The sequence below is a fragment of the Stegodyphus dumicola genome, chromosome 10 (assembly GCF_044657685.1).
Source record: "Stegodyphus dumicola isolate Sdum_Otavi_A_Nest chromosome 10, ASM4465768v1".
NCBI lineage: Eukaryota > Metazoa > Arthropoda > Arachnida > Araneae > Eresidae > Stegodyphus > Stegodyphus dumicola.
In genome coordinates this window covers 179,897,823-179,917,941 of record NC_140777.1, presented here as the reverse complement: position 1 = coordinate 179,917,941, position 20,119 = coordinate 179,897,823, and the positions used below count along the sequence as shown (strand labels likewise).

The 20,119-nt window shown below is 34.1% G+C and overlaps 1 protein-coding gene across 1 annotated transcript in view; it reads right to left on the bottom strand.

The window, feature by feature from the left end:
* Positions 1 to 228: 228 nt before the first annotated feature.
* Positions 229 to 20,119, bottom strand: part of LOC146995222 (uncharacterized) — a 47,173-nt gene continuing 27,282 nt past the window's right edge. Inside the window, exon 2 of the mRNA XM_085825940.1 lies at positions 229 to 2,440. Coding sequence (XP_085682066.1) covers positions 391 to 2,440 — 2,050 coding nt within the window. The 3' untranslated portion in view covers positions 229 to 390. The remainder of the gene's footprint in view (positions 2,441 to 20,119) is intronic.

Sequence of the window (20,119 nt, the reverse complement as noted above, 5' to 3'; positions counted from 1 at the left end):
AGTGATAGTAAAGATTTAAAATAAAATAAACGTTAGTAAAACTTAAGATCCTTACAGTCTTACCAATATGTACAATATCCCTAATTTGCAGAATCTTAAGGATTATGTGTCTTTGTTTTGCCATTTTATTGTGGAATAGTACATATTTCCACACACGACAGAATTCCGAATGAGAACGTTTCAAGCGCATGTATGTGTGTGCATGAAAGGGTAATCAAGACGCACATATTAAAAATTAAAAAATTTAATGCTATTATCTTATTACAAAAGAAATGCATACATTTATGTAACAATATTGCAAAAGAAGTTTCTGGCCAAACTATTAAGCGAATGTAGGATGCATTCTGTATGAAATCCTTTCGAATGAAGATTATGCCACGCGTGAAAAATTTATAGTTCCAGTTTTAAATATGATTGCAATCGATTGGGTAATTTGAGAAATGTAATCCCTTGCGGTAGCTGCGAATTGAGAATCAGTGCATCCCTGATCACACATCGGCTGTAGTGTAATAGACGCCTAGGTTGGGGGCCGGCGGGGTCAGGCACTTCTAAATATTGTGAATCGCGAGTCTGTCGATCTACAGAGTCATATGCTCGTTGTGTAGCATGCATCAGATTATCCATCGCCAATCCAAAAACACGTGACATGAAATTTGCTAATGAATGGAAGTGCGAAGGAATTTGTGAATTGCTGTTCGGTAATCCTTCCATTCCCCCTGGTCTACAGGTAAATAGGCTGCTCGTTTGAATGTTGGAGTTCCCCGGTTCTTCCGGCAATTGTAAATTATCAATATATGTATCTGCAAAGCCTTCCGTCCACTGCAAATAACGAATCATCAAATCTCTGATCGCGTTTTCGAATTTTAAGGTTTCAACAAACATTCGGTCTGGTATGGTCAAAATGCGAGCCATTACAGTTCTGATACGAGATTCGGCTATATTCCTAGTTCGAGAGACAAGGATCTCAGGATTTCCTGGCGCTTGAGAAAGCAGGTCATTTTTATTTTGGTGATACTCAATTTCTTCTGGAAAATTGGGATCGTAAATCGCTCCATATCTCATTGCCCCTTGTGAGTAACTGAACTTTATTCTCTTCGGAGGGTTCATGCGAATTCCTTCATCTGGCAACCGAAAATTTGAATCACGTTTATTTCTGCTCCTCGTACTTCTGGAATCGGGCAACAGATTTGGTAGATTCATAAAATTTCCGTGTTCTTTCGGTAACTTTGAACTGGAAATCGATGTATTTGTGGTTTTGCCTTCATTATTGTTGTCACACTGTTGTTGTCTTGCTTGAAGGATAGGGTCTTCTGTCCATTGGGGATTACGATTCAGCAATTCTCTGATTATGCTTCTTAAGCTGTGCATTTCATTCTTTACTGCAAATAAAGGGTTACAAATTGGTGGTGCTCTGTTGGGCACGCCATCCATCGGAGCTCGGACCGCAAGTGTTTCAGATAAATTCCTAGGTTGAGAGATAGGGATCTCAGGAATTTCTGGCACCTGAGAAAACGGAGAATTTGTATTTGGCTGATCAACAGTTTTTTCTGGCAAATAGGAATTGGAAGTAGCTCCGTATCGCATTGCTTCTTCAGACATTCCCTTCTTTGGACGTATAGAATCTCTGGCCCGTTTTGGATTTTGAGTTACGGAATTTCTGACCGCTTCTCGAGAGTAATGAAACGGATTCCTTGTCTCATTAATGGGATCACCAGATTCTTCTGAGGACTGTGAAGTGCCAGCCAATACCTCTTCGGCCGCGCCTAGATTATGGGCAAACGGGGTGTGCGGCTGAATGGTGCTGTTGTCATCGTTAATTAAGGACTTTGCAACTCTAGTCAAATGCAATAATTTTGTACTAACACATTCAAGGAAAATGTCTGGATCTCTGAACGTATATGGAAGAAACAAACCCCTCGGTAGAGAGGTAAGACTCTCAGGATTTTTAGAAACCTGAGAATTTGGGCAAAATTTTTCCTCTAGCAACTGTAATTTTGAATCACGTGAATATCTTATCTCTTCTCGGAAAGATTTAAGCCTATCGTCAGCACTATCATATTCCTCCGATAAAAGTGAATCGGCAGACCTTAAATCTTCTATCTTGCTCTTGGGTTCTTCGGGCTGTGCGTTCTGAGTGTTGTTTGTCTCTTGTTTGTCTTCAAAGCCGTTAAACCCCCGCCTCTGGAGTTCCTGACATATATCTTCCACAAATTTGTCATTTTCGATAGCCAAGAACTTAAAAAGTGTATGTTTTATCTCTTCGAGTGTAATGTAAACATCGGGAATGGATCTCCATATGTAAGACATACTTTCAATGTAATTAGACAAATTTCTTTCATCGCAGCAAAGGAAAATAGCACACATCTCAAGAATCATAGCTTCCCTCTTGTCCATGGGCATTTTTCTCCTAAAGCAATCCAAGATTTTATCACGAACATTCCTGAAAAGAGATATTATAAGAATAGGTAAAAAATTCAATAATTTGATGCAAAGTATTTTATATTTCAATTTTAACACTGACAGAAATTAAGCAACGACACCTATTTGGGTTAGAATGAGAGATAACTTTTTCTAAAAACTTACGAAATGCTTCATTTGATACTGATGTTTTAAGTAAAACCGTAATAATGTTTATGCATTATTCAAATTCTCCTTAACACGTATGCAATTATCCTCCCTTTTATGTATTAAGTAGACTTTGAGGAACCAGTAAACTACTAAGCGAATAATCGCTCAAGTCCAAAAACAGAAATATAAACTTAAGGAGCGTTAATTACACTTTGTTGCTGAAAATAAAGATTCACAGGTGGCTCCTTTCTCAGGCCGTACAAGAGAGCCTCCACTTGGGCTTAAAAATAAGAACCAACTAATGACTAACTAAAGAGATTTAGCCGAAGATAACACAATATCTAAACTAGTTGGCCCGTAATACTGATTACCTAGCGCAGCTATCAAAGCACATTAGACGGTCGAGCATATTAACAGCTTAAAGAGACGTTGCCAAAAGCCAAGAGCGCGCTATTCAGGAATCCTAATTCTCTCTCTGACGAAATTAGTGAACTTAAATATTCTCTAGTACTCATGTGCATTTACTGCGATTTAAATACTTATTACGCTAAGGAATTCTAATTTGAAGTTAGATTTACAAGAGATAGGAAAGTGCGATAAACTTAAAGTTACTGTTATAAAATTAGGACATACCTTACATATATATTATGATAATCTTTTATTAAAAAGGGTAAGAAAAAAATGTGTTTGGCGTAGAGGCACTTAAATTAGTGTTTACGTTTAACAATATTTGTTACAATAAGTTTTTGATTATTCGTGAGTTGATTTATTTTGCTAACTTGTATGATTCATTTTAAATAACCAATTATTTTGTGTTGGAAGGCAAATGTTAGTGGTTTGTGATCCGTGTATATTGCAAAAGTTCGCCCTTCTAAGATGTATTTGAAATGTTTTACTGCTGTATAGATGGCTAAGAGTTCTCTGTCGTGGGCACTATATTTTTGTTGTGCTGATGTCAAATTTCGGGAAAAGAAACTTAAGGGTTGTTTTGCATTATTCACAATCTGATGTAAAACGGCTCCAATGGCAGTATCGGAAGCATCAGTTGTTAGCGATATTTCAGCCTTTTCGAATGGGTGAGTTAAGTTTGTGGCATGAATAAGTGCATCTTTTAAGATCTGGAAGGTGTTTCTTGTTTCTCCCGTCCAGGTTATTTCTTTTCTGCAGTTCTTTTTAATACCACTGAGCAATGTTGTTAAAGGTTGTTGCAATTTCGCACAATTTGGTATGAATCTGTGATAAAAATTCACCATACCTAAAAATCGTCTTAAATTAGTAAATGACTTTGGTTCTGGGAAATTTTTGATGGCATCAACTTTCGTTGATAGAGGTTTAAGTCCTTCAGCTGACACTTCGTATCCCAGGAATGCAAGTTTTGTTTGACCAAATTTACACTTTGCCGCATTAATACACAGGCCATATTCGTTTAGTCTCTCGAGGACTGCTCGTAGATGTTTTTGGTGAGTTTCTTCATCTGGAGAGGCTATTAAAATGTCATCCAAATAGCAAAACACGAATTCTAGTCCATTCAACACACTGTTCATGAAACGTTGGAACGTTTGGGCCGCATTTCGTAGGCCGAACGTCATGAATGGGAACTCGAATAAGCCAAAGGAAGTGAGAATGGCCGTTTTCGGTATATCTTCTTCGCGAACAGGAATTGGTTGGTACGCTCTAATGAGGTCTATGGATGAGAAAACTTTTTTTCCAGCTAAAATGGAACTGCAATCTGTTAAAAATGGGAGAGGGTATCTATCAGGAATCGTGACGTTGTTTAACGCTCGATAGTCTCCACAAGGTCTCCAATCACCTGATTTCTTCATAGCGAGATGTAGTGAGCTCGACCAGTTACTTTTGGATGGCCTGGAAAAACCCATTTGGAGCATAAATTCAAACTCCTTTTTAGCCGCTTTAAGTTTCTCAGCTGATAGTCTCCTGGCTTTAGTGAAAACTGGTGGACCTCTGATTTCGATATAATGTTCGATGTTATGATTTTTAACTTTATTATTAACTACATTGAGTTTTAACAAATCCGGAAAATCGTTAATGATACGTTTATATGGATCATTTACGGCATTTAAAATCGGAATATTATTATTGTTATTTTGAAAACAAGGAGTTCCATTGGTTGTTAAGAATGTAGTACCATCAATCAACTTGCGATTTTTAGAATCTACCAAAAGGTTAAAATTTGCAAGAAAATCCATGCCTATTATCGGTTTGTTTACGTCCGCAATTACAAAAGGCCATGTGAATGATCGTCTGAGTCCAAGATCAAGCTTGAGTAATTTTTGGCCATATGTTTTAATTTTCGTATCATTTGCAGCAAAGAGTTCTAATTTTGAGATTTTTTTTATTTGCAGGCAAGGGGGGAATGACAGAAATTTCTACCCCAGTATCTATTAAAAATTGGGTAGCCGATTCTTTGTCGTTGATGAAAAGACGACTCAGCTGCACCCCTTGTCCCTCCGTCGTCAATGAGAGACGGGGAGCTGGTTTTCCGGACTATTTGTCTGTTATGTTGATGAGTTGATGAGCAGGGTTGTTTACACTTAAATGACTTATCACCGAATTTTTTATGATAGTAACAAATATCACTAGATCTGTTACCACTGTAACTCCTATCTCGTGATTTGGAAAGGTTACGACAATAGGGACGACTGTGGCGTTGCTTGTTTAAAGCAGAAACTTGTAAGCTAAGTTCACTAACCTGTTTTTGTAAACTTTCAATCACTTCCGTTTTTACCGTTATGGATGATGCAGCAGCTATTTGGGGAGTAACAGGGTTTAATTCCCAAATCTTATCGGCCATTGTAGCCACTTTTGACAAATCTTCACTACTAACAGATATAATGCTACGCATATTAACGGGTAAACGTTGTAGCCACAATGTTTTTAGGAAAGTATCTGTTACTTTATCGCCACCCAAATTACGCATCTCACACAGTAATTGAGATGGCTTTTTGTCACCCAGTTCTAACTCACTCAGTAATTTTCGGGTTTTTTGAGTCTCTGAATCAGCATATAATGAAATTACTCTATTTTTAATTGCCTCATATTTATTATCTTGTGTTGGACTTAGCAAAATATCAGATACCTGTGACAAAATATCGGGTTCAATGGAACTTATAACATAATCATATTTTGTTTGATCTGCACTAATTTTTGCATTTCTAAATTGTGCTTCTAGTTGAATAAACCACATTTTAGAATCTGGCTTCCATAAAGGAGAAACGTTAACGCTTACCTTGGCGACAGATGCAGTTGTTGCTTTAAGTTCGGTTTCGTCTTCGTCAGCCATTGTAGAATTCAATCACGCCGGGATACACCAGTGAAGTGTCTGGTGTGCAAATATAGAAAAATAACACTTCTCTGACTCCTATGGAACCAATATTTTATTCCTTACGATGTTATAGATTCTTATTCATAAGATTTATTTACATTTTACATGCACGTAGCATCGCGTGACAAAAACTCGAAGTTTGTTTACTTCGTTCTTCGCGAAGACTAGAAGGTGTTGCCATTCCTCTTTAACTAAATTTCATTAGAAACTTAACGGAACTGAAGCGACACTACAATGGCTAGACTTCAAAGGAATTGGAATTTAAACTAAGTAGAAACTAACCAAACGTTGCGAAGATATACCGTATTTACGCGAATCTAATGCGCATCGTTTTTGGCCAAATGTAGTACTCAAAATTGGGGTGCGCATTAGATTCGATGGCGCATTAGATTCGAGTGCAAAGTTCGCCGATGACGTCAGCAGTTCGCCGATGACGTCGTAGTCACGAATGGAGGGCAAGCAGAGAAGAATGTCATATGACGCTACTTTCAAACATAAAGTAATTCTTTATCCGAAAGAAATGGCAATAGAAAGGCTGGGAGAGAGTTAAACGTAGCTGAGAGCAATGTTCGCTTGTGGCGGCAGCAGAAATTGGCACTGTTTGCAATTAAAACTAGTAGAAAGAAATTCGCTGGCCCTCGCAAAGGAAGACACCCTAAAATTGAAGAAAAGGTTTTGGAATTTGTACGTGAAAGGAGGAAGAATGGACAACTTGTGACTAGCGACATTATAAGAAATAAAGCAAAAGAGGAGGCTGAAGTTCTTGGAATACCGAAACCTGAGTTTAAAGCTAGCCGTGGATGGGTGGATCGGTTTATGAAGCGGATGGGCTCTAAGACGCCGTACAACAATATGCCAAAAGCTTCCTGCAGATTTTGAGGGAAAACTACTAACATTTTAGCGGTATGTCATCACACTTCAGAAGGAAAAGAATTTTTCAATGGGGCAAATTGACATCGCTGACGAGACGCCAATTTGGTTTGATATGCCTCGTAACTACACCATTACGGAGAAGGGGACTAAAAATGTTATCATCAAAATAGTGAATAAAAACGTTTACTATTTAATCACTGATTGTAGAAAGTAGATAGAAAATGGGGGTTCTGCATCAGGAGGGTCAGAGGGTCAGGGGGCGTGGTCAATGACGTCACACAGAGGGCGGGACCAAAGGCAACGTCATCACACTAGGAGGCGTGGTCACGAGTGGAGTTGAGGTGTTGGTAGACTGCTGGTTGAGTTGTAGACCTCCTGCTTTTCATTTAAAGTTAGTTTTTTTAAATTGGCAACGGGGTCATGGCGCCCTCTAGGGATAAAAAAGAAAATAATTTATTTAGGAATTGCTTATGGCGTCCTCTAGAGACGAAAAAAGAAAATAATCTATTTTAGAAGTTTCTTTTTTTTTTTAAATGTTCTATGATTCAAAATATAGGATCGAACCCTGAAACAAAATATCTCACCAGCTGAGTAGTTTGAAGATTTTAACTACTAAGCTGACGGGATACATTCAGATTTAGGTAAAAAAGCCTATATAAGAAAATGGAATTTGAATCAGCTCATCAATTGCAATTATGCCTGCTCCAGGAGAAGCCACCGTTGCGGTGTAGTAGAAACTAACCAAACGTTGCGAAGATATACCGTATTTACGCGAATACGATTTACGCGAATATACACTGTTTTGTGTGTTATTTTATCATCCATCTATATTTTTACAGAATTTCATAAAATTCCTATTGATTTTACGCTACGTCTTAACGACAGTGGGAACTTATCATTATCCATATGAAGAATAATTCAATAGGCTATGAATATGAATTTATCGTATCAGGATCCGGCTCATGTTGCAAGTTTTGGTGGTGTTGAAGCTTTACATCGTGCTGCAGGAGGTAAAGTTTCCAGGAAAGAGATTCAAACATAGTTAGAGGGAATAGATGCGTACACGCTTCACAAGCCAATTCGCCGAAAATTTCCAACGAATAGAGTAATCGTGTATTCTATAGATCAACAATGGCAAGCTGATTTAGTGGATGTTTCACATTTACGTGATCATAATGATGGTTATCGATATATATTAACCTGTATTGACATATTATCCAAATATGCATGGGCTATTCCTCTGAAACAAAAGAGGGCAGAAGATATTGTGAAAGCGTTTAAAAAAATAATTAGTCAACGTAAACCAAAATTCCTTCAAACGGATCAGGGCACCGAATTTAAAAATAAAGTGTTTATAAAATTTTTAAAAAGAAATCAAGATAAACTTTTCAGTACATTCAATACTACTAAAGCATCCGTGGTGGAAAGGTTTAATCGCACTTTGAAAACAAAAATGTGGAAATACTTTACGACTCGAAATACATATAAATATGTAGATGTCTTGGACAAATTAATAGAAAGTTATAATGCTACTTTTCATTCAAGTATAATGCGAGCTCCCATACAAGTCAATTCAGAAAATGAGAGTGACGTATGGTTTACCTTGTATAAAGATCATCCTTCTAACGTTTCTAAATGTATATTCGCTGTAGGAGATGTGGTACGTGTTTCCAAACTAAAGCTTACTTTCGAAAAAGGCTATGAAACCAATTGGACGGAAGAACTATCTGTGGTGACAGAGTGTGTTAAAAGACATCCAGCTGTGTATAGAATTAAAGATTTACTTGGAGACTCAGTAAAAGGAACGTTTTATGCACAAGAGTTTCAGAAAGTGAGACTGAAAGAGGAATATCGCATTGAAAAAATTTTAAAGAAATGTATACATAAAAATCAGACAGAATACTTTGTAAAATATCGCGGTTATCCCGACAAATTCAATCAATGGATTCCAGCTTCTAATTTACTCTCGATATAAAGTGTGAGAAAATACTGTATCCGAATCATTTATGAAAATGAGTTTCTACGTAACACTTCCGAGCGTAGCTCTATGAATTATTTCCCCGAAAATAAAATTTCACATTTTATAACACGTTTACCTGTTCCCATTGAATTAAAAGGTATATGGGAAGTTGGTTTGGTTGAATTGTTATATCCGCACACATGGCACAATGTGAATGCAGACAATAACTTAATTGGATTTGTTTTAGAGAAAGATGGTGAAATGTTAGGTCGTAGATTACCTCCAGGATGTTATGAAACAGTACCTGATATTTTAAAAGCTATTTATATTAAAGAACATCAAAACAAAATAATATTTAATTATAACCCAGTAACAAAACGAGTGAAAATCAAAGTGAAAAATAACGCTAAAGTGATTTTACATGATGGGTTAGCCCAAATGTTAGGTTTTGAACCTATGGAAATTACATCTACAGATGATAGTTCCGAAACTGTTGTAGAAAGTCCTTTTGCAGCCGACCCCTGTGCACATTATCGTATATTAATGATATATACGGATATTGTAGAACCTCAAATCGTAGGAGATGTTTTAGCTCCTCTTCTTCGAATTGTAAGAGTAACTGGTAGCGATGGAGAAGTGGTGAGTGCACTATTTGATAGACCTCATTATTTACCTGTGAATCGGAAAATGATAGACACTTTGGAAATCGATATAAGAACGCATATGGGAGCATTTACGCCATTTGAACGAGGAAGGTCATACGTGAAACTTCATTTCCGTCAAAAATACTTGTCATAATGTATGTACCTTATCAGTGTTGTCAAAAATCTTTTGAAGATTATTATGTACAACAAACAGGACATGGATTGAATTATTATCAAGGTAATCTTTATCAGAGAGGATACGGATTAGGGGGTCTATTCAGATCCTTCTTTCGCGCTGCCGTACCTCTTATTAAATCAGGAGCCAAAGCAATTGGAAAACAAGTATGGCATAGTGGACTGAATTTGTTAAATGATGTATCACAAGGACAAGATGTAAAAGAGGCTGCTAAGCGTCGGCTGAAAGAAGCCGGAAATATATTAACAGATAAAGCTGCTACTAAAGTGAAGAACATGATTGGTTCTGGACGAGTTAATAAAAAGCAGAAACGTAGGAAAAAGCGTACCATTTCTCACCGATCAAAGAAGGTGAAAGCACAGGATATTTTCTCTTAAAAAAAAAGTATGACTTCGTATATTCATCGAGACTCTCCCGTTTGCGTCAAATCTGAATTAGATTTATTTACCATTCCTCCTACGCAAACAGCTATAGAAAAAGGACAGTTTGTGGAATATCACCCTCTCGCAAATATACGAGATGGAGGACCTATCGAATTTAATATTTCTGGCAGTGGTGAAGACTATATTGATCTAGCTGCTTCTTATATACACGTGAAAGTTAAAGTAGTTAAGGCAGACGGATCCAGTTTAACGGACAAAGAACCGGTTGCCCCTGTAAATTTATTTTTACATTCTCTCTTTTCGCAAGTAGATGTAAGTTTAAATGAAAGAAACATTTCATCTGCGACAAATACCTATCCTTATAGAGCCTTCATCGAAACATTATTGAATTATGGGGTAGATGCAAAGAAAAGTTTACTCACCTGCGAAGGATTTTTCCAAGACACTTCACCTAATAAAATAGATGTCTTATCTCAAGATGCGGATGCTGGACTAAAAGCTCGCGGTGAACTTATAAAAAACAGTCAAAGTGTGGATTTGAAAGGACAATTACATTGTGACATTTTTCAACAAAATCGACTCATGTTAAATTTAGTTGATGTGAAAATTAAAATGGTGCGTAGTAAATCTGCTTTCTGTCTAGTTTCTACTGAGAAAGATGCCGATTATAAAGTGATCTTGGATCATGCTTCTTTGTTTATCAGAAAAGTAAAAGTAAACCCTGGAGTCTCTCTCGGACATGTAAAAGCGTTGGAAAAAAGTTCTGCTAAATACCCTATAGATCGAGTATTATGCAAAACATATTCAGTATCTAAGGGAAGTTGGTCTTTTATAAGATAATGTATTTTTAGGATTGATGCCCAAGCGAGTCATTATTACTTGTGTAGAAAATGCTGCAATGAATGGACAATATTTAATGAATCCTTTTCTGTTTGCCCATCATCATGTCAACTTTATATCGATTTATGTAGATGGACAACCCGTTCCATGTAAACCAATGGACCTTGATTTCGAATCTAATCATTATGTGCGTGCTTACCACAGTTTATTTTCTGGATTTAATCGCGACAAAGGCATCTATTTATCTCGAGAAGAATTTGTGAAAGGACATGTGTTATATGCTTTCGATTTAACTCCAGATATGTGTGATGGATCTCATTTTAACTTACAGCATCAAGGCAATTTGCGAGTAGAAATTAAATTTGCTAAAGCTCTCTCTGTGACTCTCTCGGTGCTAGTCTATGCAGAATTTCAAAACGTGATTGAAATAACAAAATCTCGCCATGTACTATGCGATTTTGCTAATTAAGCAATGGACAGCCTTGAAATAAACAGAGCACTCTCTCAGAATGCAAAGACACGAAAAGCATTTCTGGGAGTTTTTGCAAGTGATCGACTACCTATCGAGATCAAGAAATATCCAAGTTGCTTTATAGCTAATGTAGATCGTGCATCTGAATCCGGTAGTCACTGGTTAGCCTTTTACATTTCATCTCCACAGCATTTAGAATTTTTCGATTCCTATGGACATGACCCATCCTATTTTCCTGGACCGATAACCAAGTATGCAGAACGATTTCCACAGATGGACTTTAATTCGATGACTCTCCAAACTAATGTAACAGCAGTATGTGGTCAATATTGCATATACTATTTACATTGTAAATGTCGTGGACAATCTCTCAATGATATATTGTTATCTTTCATACCTCAACATATATCTAATGATATTAAAGTATATAATTTTGTAATCAAGAAATTTCATGTAAGATCTTCTTTCTATCAATAAATACATTTAAACTTTATACATTATGTGTCTTGTCTCATTTAATATGGAATTTCCAAAGCTACAACATCCTTTCACAATGGTGATTTCGGGACCCACTGGATGTGGGAAAACCTATTTTGTACGAGAATTGTTAAAGTATAAAGAGGAAATGTTTTCAACGATTCCCGATAAAGTAGTATGGTGTTATGGAATTTACAAACCTCTGTATAATGATATACCGAATGTTACTTTTGTCGAAGGTTTACCAATTAAATATCAAGAATATTTAGGTTCCAACACATTATTCATCATAGACGATTTGATGAGCGAATGTGGGAATGATAAACGTCTGACTAACTTATTTACAAAAGGAAGTCATCATTTAAATTTGAGCGTTATTTTTATCACACAAAACTTTTTTCACAAGGGAAAAGAAATGCGTGAAGTGACTTTAAATGCACACTATTTGATTTTGTGTAAAAACAGAAGAGATGTCAGTCAAATCGTACATTTAGGAAAACAGCTCTTTCCGCGTCATTTAAAGTTTTTTCAAGAAGTATATGAAGATGCAACCAAGAAACCTTTTTCTTATTTATTCATTGATCTGCGCAGTGAAACTCCGGAAGAATTACGTTTATGCACCCAAATTTTACCTAACCAAGTACAGTATGTTTATCAAATGAAACATTATTAAAAAATAATAAAAACAACAGCTTTATAAAATGCATCATCATTTTATAAAATGACGCTGGTCAAGAAACAGCTAAGACAGTTACAGCTGTTAAACATTTGTCCGTTAAAGTTACGGAAACAGCTATTAAAGAAAATTAATATCAATTGCATAAAAGCTATATGCGAATGTAGTTTAAACATACTCAAAGGAAACGTTCCATTGTCAGACCAACAAAAGAAGTCTCTCTGTAAGCATAAAACAACTTTACGAAAATTAGGAAATCGTAAGATTTCTCTTGTGAAGAAACGAAAATTAATTTTACGAAAAGGAGGTTTTCTAAACGTTTTGATTCCTGCTGCTCTCAGTGTTCTTACAGGACTAATCAATGGAGTTCACTAAGAAATATGTGTTAGTTCCAGAAGAGATGATGACAAAGCATACCATTTCTGATAAACAGTTAAGTGAATTGGATAAAGCCATGATGCATATTTTAAACATTTCAGTTGACGATCGTGAGAAATTAGTGCGTTATTATGAACTTTTACAAAAGAAATTGAACTTAAAGGAATACAATTCACCCTTTAAACATCCTAAAGACGACTCACAAAATTCTTTAGACGATTCAGCTGAGATGAAGAAAGTGAAAGAGGAAGAAGCCCCCTCATCTGTGACAGACGGCGACAAACAGATGACTGTAACTGATTATTCTACTGTTATCTTAGACAGTGTACCTTTACGAATGAGAAGAAAAGCACAAAATGCATTAGCTATTTTAAAGCGACATCCTGATATTCTTAAGTGGAATGATAAAGGCGAGGTACTTTATCATAAGGAAAAAATTAAGCATTCAAATATTATAGACTTATTCAATATCCTTTTTACAACCAAAAAGAAAAAGATTAATATTCCTGCTAAAAGCGAATTTTTAAAAGCCTTGACTGAAATCAACATGCCAATGGACTATATCAAAAATGAAAACTTACAGAATCATGATGTTAATATGAAAAAAAAAAAGTATTGCATGTTAAATCTGTAAAACATATACGTTCTCCACGAAAATGGGAACCTTATTAAATGAATAAAATTATTATTTTTACATATAGACTTTTTCTTCTCTCTACAATCAATATTTGTTTTACATCGTTTTTAAATGTTATGAAAAACATTCATTTCACAAAGAAGCTTTTACCTTTCAATACATTTATTTTCAAAGAATAAATTTCTGTATTATACATAAAATATACTTGGAATTTTCTTTCATTAGTTAATATCAAATTAACAACAATATCCATTTACTGATATTTGATATACATGTTTGCTTTAAAATTAAAACTAAAATTTCAATATATTTCTATTAAAAAAAACATAAGGAAAAAAAAAAAAAATACTCATAACATCAACCAAAGACAGAAATTTAAATAGAATAGCTGTACTTATATTAGTGTATTTTTATAATCTTCATAACATTTCGATTCAAAAAACCTATTACAAAATAAATGAAACATTTTTTTCTGCCTTAAAGAATCTCTTATATTTTTAAAATTAATACATAAAAATATATCTTCACCAATATATTTAATTCTATCCTCAACACTTATCGTAATACATTCTTGTCTTGTCTTGTTTGGGAAGGACAGTCTATAAGGCGTCATTATATTATTGCGTTATCATGGTAAGATAGGTTAATGGAAAACTCTGATAATCACTGAAAACTTATTTGAAAGAGTTGTTATTCTTAAGTTTGACATTACTTATACATATATGCATAAGGGTAATCTTAAAAGCATCATCCACTTATCATGATAGAGTAATGGAAAATTTCTAAAACTCTGATAATCATATGTGAAAGAATGTATTATCTTAAGGTTGTTGTTGCTATTCCAAGTTTGACAATACATACAGAAGTGAAGGAAGATCCTTGATAAGCGTTGTAGACTTCACGTTATGATAAGGGTTAATGGAAGTTGAAATCGTATTCGAAAGAAAGGGTTATCATAATGTTGTTGTTGTCCTGGTTCAGATTATACAAATCTGAAATGCTTCGAGAACATTCTTTAATCCCTATAAAAGGTGTTTCAGAAATGGAAAAAGTCAGTTCTCTTCTCAACCTTGAAAAGAGCAAGTCTTCCTGATTTGATTCACAGAGCTTAATATTTTTTTGCGATGGCTTTTGAACAAGATCACCAATCTGTTTCTTCCAACGTAAGTATTAGAACTATTATATATTATTTTAATTATTATTTTTTTTCCAGACTAGATGAACTTTTTAAAATGAATTATAATCAATCTATTTTTATTGCATGATTTATATGTTTGCTTCAAGTATGATTTGAATTAAATAGCCTGCTTTTTACATAGTTTAGAGTTCAAAAAAAATTTTTTTAAAGCATTTGTAAGAGTCTGAAGGAAATCAGTCGAGTTTGTATATCGTTGCATGATATTTTTAATGCATGAATGAACTATTTTTTATGAGAGAAGATGCTTTTATTTTGAATCTTTATTTTAAAAGTATATTTGTTATAAGATAATGAATGAAGTATCAAATACTGTTAAACATTAATCATTTTTGAATATTCTAAAAAAATATTTTTTATTAATACAGTTTTTTCTCTTTTTTTTTCTTAGTTTATCAACTTTGGAATTCAGGAGGAGGAATTCAACTCTCTAACTTCTGACAGAATGGAACCTCAACCAAGTACAAGAGAGGTAACATTTTTTTCTTTTTAATAGTGACTTGCAGATATAGTTATTTATTCAATGGTTCTCTTTCCCTTCAGTCGTTGTTGTATAATGTGTGATTATTAGGAAAAAAAGTAGTGAGAGAGAGATTTTTAAACTAAACTAAAATTCTTTAAACGTAAAGAGTTAATACTAAACGATTTCTAAAATGATTTATGTAATTAAATTTTTTTTAGTGAGGGATAATTAAAAATGCGTAATTTTATAATGAGGAAAGCATGCATATTGAAAGCCGCTTTTCTATCTTTCACAGGTTTGCGACATATGTGGTCAAAGTTTTAGCAATAAAAGTCATTTAGTTCGTCATTCGAAAACACATGAGAGAAAAATCTTTCACTGTGAAGAATGTCAGGCTCAGTTTACGAGAGCAGATAATTTACGAAGACACATGCAAAATATTCATGTTAAAAAAAATACCTTTTCATGTGAAAAATGCAACGACGTGTTTAGCAGAAAACATGATCTAATGAAACATGACCGTACTCAACATGGTACTGTTCAAAGTATTAAAAGGAAAAGTAATAATCCCCATCCATTAAACAAGCGAATGAAGCATGCAGCGTCGGCCTTAAACGTCTTCAGTTCTTTTACAATTATCGCCACCAAAGAAATTAATCAAGATCTAGAAATATTTTTAAATAATATCAAATTAAATATTATGTCCAAACTCGAGGAAGAAATCAATGAGAAAAAGGCTTTAAAATGGTACATTATAGTAACAGCACAGTTCTCTAGAATAGGACATGATGGGGACGAAGAAGTTATTAAATCACATTTTAGATCTACCTGCCTCACAAATTTAACAATAGAGAACATTGAAGTACAATTGAATGAGGCCTATAACAAGATAAAAAAATCATTTGAAGAATTTTTACAAAATGGCTCGGGATGGACATTAGATAAAATTGAAAAATTAGAACTCTGCACAGCTCGATATCATCCCTTAGCCGCTAGTAGTTATATACCTCTTCCCAAAGAACTTGCCATGAAAAAAGCTATTTTAAACATTCAAAATGATGATAAAAAATGTTTAGTGTGGTGCTTACTTGCACACAAATATGATCTTTCTAGAGAAAATAATGCAAACCGAGTAAATCATTATAAACCCTATGAACATGAAATAAAATTGGGAAATATTGAATGCCCTGTTCCTATTACAAAAATACCATCTATTGAAAAACTAAATAATCTTAGAATAAATGTATTTGGATATGAAGAAAAAGAAGTCTTTCCCCTCTACATTTCAAACAGAAAAGAAACTGATTGTATTAATTTACTTTTAATCAGTGATGACAGTAAACAACATTATTGCTTAATAAGAAATATGTCTCGGTTATAAGGTGATCTCACAAAACATCGTGCAAGCACATTCTATTGCATGAGATGCTTGCATAGATTCACCCGTGAAAACCTGTTAGAAGAACATGCAAAATACTGTCAACATCAAAACATACAGAGAATTAAAATGCCATCAGAAGAAGAAAAAATATTAGAATATACCAATTATCAATATGAAGAGTCTATTCCGTACATTATTTATGCTGATTTTGAAGCTTTAATTGAAAACATAGACACTTGTACACCTGATGTAGCTACTGCGTCTTTTACAGAAAAAATACATCATCATAAAGCTTGCGGATATGCTTACATAATTGTAGGACCTGATGGGAAAAGCGTTAAACCTGTAACAGTACATAGAGGTCCAAATGCAGTAGACCATTTTATACAAAATATTTTACGTGAAGAAGAGGAAATAGCCGAAAAATTATATAGTATTGTACCTCTTTTCATGACATCTCAAGATGAACAAAATTTTAAAAATGCAACTCATTGCTACTTATGCAAAAAAAATTTGAATAATGATCGTGTAAAAGATCACGATCATCTTACGGGAAAGTATAGAGGAGCTCTGCACAATAAGTGCAATTTGAAATTTAAACTTCAAAAGAAAATTCCTGTCGTATTTCACAATTTAAAACACTATGATGCACATTTAATCATGCAAGGCATCGGCAAAATTCAAAACAGGGAGTTTCATGTTATACCTAATAATATGGAAAAATATATTTCTTTCAGTATTAAAAGAAAATGGAATAATCTAAGAATATCTTTAATTTTTATTGATAGTTTACAGTTTATGAACGCGTCTTTGGAAAAACTTGTATCTAACTTGCCTGAAGAAAAATTTAAGATTTTAAAAGAAAATTTTCCCAATGATCAAAACATAAAATTATTATTACGGAAGAGAATATATCCATATGAATATGTCAACTCTTTTGATAAATTTAAAGATACTCAGTTACCATCCATAGAGAACTTTCGAAGTACTTTAACTGGTGAAAGTATATCTTCGGATGATTACATTCATGCTCAAACTGTTTGGCAAGCTTTTCATATTCAAAATTTAGGTGAATATCATGATTTATACGTAAAAAGTGATGTTTTACAATTAGCAGATGTGTTTGAAAATTTTAGACAGCTTTGTAAAACTTACTATAGTTTAGATTGTGCGCATTTGATGACTGCACCTGGATTAGCTTGGCAAGCCTGCTTAAAAATGACTGATCAAGCTTTGGAATTATTAACGGATGTTAATATGCATTTATTTATAGAGCAGGGCATTCGTGGAGGTGTGTCCATGATTACCCAGCGTAAGTCTGTAGCAAATAATAAATATCTGAAAAATTTTGATTCAACTAAAGAAAGTAAATATATCTTATACCTTGATGCAAACAATCTCTACGGGTGGGCTATGAGTCAACCCTTACCCTATGGAAGTTTTGAGTGGGTTGAACCTCATAAGAATGTCATAGAAAAGATTTTGACTTTATCAGAAGACAGTTTGGATGGATACATCTTGGAAGTAGACCTCGAATATCCCAAAGAACTTCATAATGCACATAACGATTACCCCTTAGCTCCAGAAAAAATGAAAATAATAGCTAATCATCTTTCACCTTATGCAGTCAGTATACTGAAAAATAATAAATTTATCTCGAATACTAAATTAGTTCCTAATTTAAATCCTAAATTTAATTATGTCATCTATCATAAAAATTTACAGTTATATCTCTCTTTAGGTATGAAATTAATGCATGTTCACAAAATTATAAAATTTAAACAAAAAGCTTGGTTACAACCTTATATACAGTTTAATACAGATCAACGTAAAAATGCACAGACAGGATATGAGAAAGATTTTTTTAAACTAATGAACAATAGTGTGTACGGTAAAACTATGGAAAACGTGAGGAAACATGTTAATGTTCAATTAGTCAATACTGAAAAAAGAGCGAAAAAATTGGTAGCTGCACCAACCTTTCATAATTTCAGAATTTTTGATAACGATTTGGTTGGAGTACAAAGGTTGAAAAACTGTGTTAATTTAAACAAACCCATTTATGTAGGATTTGTCATACTAGAACTTAGTAAATATCATATGTACAATTTTCATTACAACCATATCAAAAAACAATATGGAGAAAGAGCCAAGCTACTTTTTACTGACACAGACTCTCTCACGTACGAAATTTTAACAGAAGATGTATATCGAGATATGAGTTTTCATACGCATCTGTACGATATGTCAGATTATCCGAAGACTCATGCTTTATACAATATCAATAATAAAAAGAAAATTGGATGCTTCAAAGATGAAATGAATTCCGAATCAATACTGGAGTTTATAGGACTGAGGGCGAAAATGTACTCTCTACTGTTGGATGAAAGTGAGAAGAAAACCGCGAAAGGAGTTAAACAAAGTGTTATTAAAAGGAAACTTAAACATAAAAATTATAGAGATTGTTTAGAGAAATCTATCTTCACCAGAGAATTACAATATAATATTCAGAGTAAGAACCATCATCTTTTTACCATGGCTATAAATAAAATCGCACTTTCAGCTTTTGATGATAAAAGATATATTTTAAAGGATGGAGTACACTCCTTAGCCTATGGGCATATCAATATAAATAATGTTTAATGAAAAACAAAATGAATTATTTTTAATGTGGTCAATGACTTCACAGTGGAGTTATGGGAAGGGGCTGACCTGGGTATTCAAAAAAACCCCATGACTGTGAAACTGTGAAGAGAGACCCGCAGGTGTCAGAAAGCTGAGGCTTTCGATAAAAGCCCATGTGTGTGTGTGTGTGTGTGTGAAATTTTAATGAGTATTATGTTATTCTTTCCAATATTTTTAACAGTTATTTCTTTCCAGAAAAGCAGATATTTTGTTTCAGGGTTCGATCCTATATTTTGAATAATAGAACATTAAAAAAAAAAGAAACTTCTAAAATAGATTATTTTCTTTTTTCATCCCTAGAGGACGCCATAAGCAATTCCTAAATACATTATTTTCTTTTTTCGTCCCTAGAGGACGCCATGACTCCGTTGCCAAATTAAAAAAAACTAACTTTAAATGAAAAGCAGGAGGTCTACAACTCAATCAGTAGTCTACGAACAACTCAACTCCACTCGAAACCACGCCTCCTAGTGTGATGACGTTGCCTTTGGTCCCGCCCTCTGTGATGTCATTGACCACGCCCCCTGACCCACTGACCCACCTGATGCAGAACGCCCATTATCATGCTACTGTAGAAACTGTTAGCTAGATAGAAATGTTACGATTTATTTCATGTTCATACTTTACGATATGTACCATATACGGTAGTGGTAATTAACAATGATTGTTTCACATAACAATAGCCCACTAATAGGTTAATTCTATGTTCTGCTACTTTATGCAGTTGTTGCTTTATTATAAATCTATTGTTTATAAATCTATTGTTGTATAAAATATGGTATCTAAATTTAAATAAAATTATCATACCATTGATTGATAGTTTATATACAAATCTATTGTTGTATAAAATAAGATTCAATAAATTCCTCATTCCATTGATGCGCATTACATTCGCCGACAAACAATTTTTTTATTATTTAAAGTTTTAAAATGGGGATGCGCATTAGA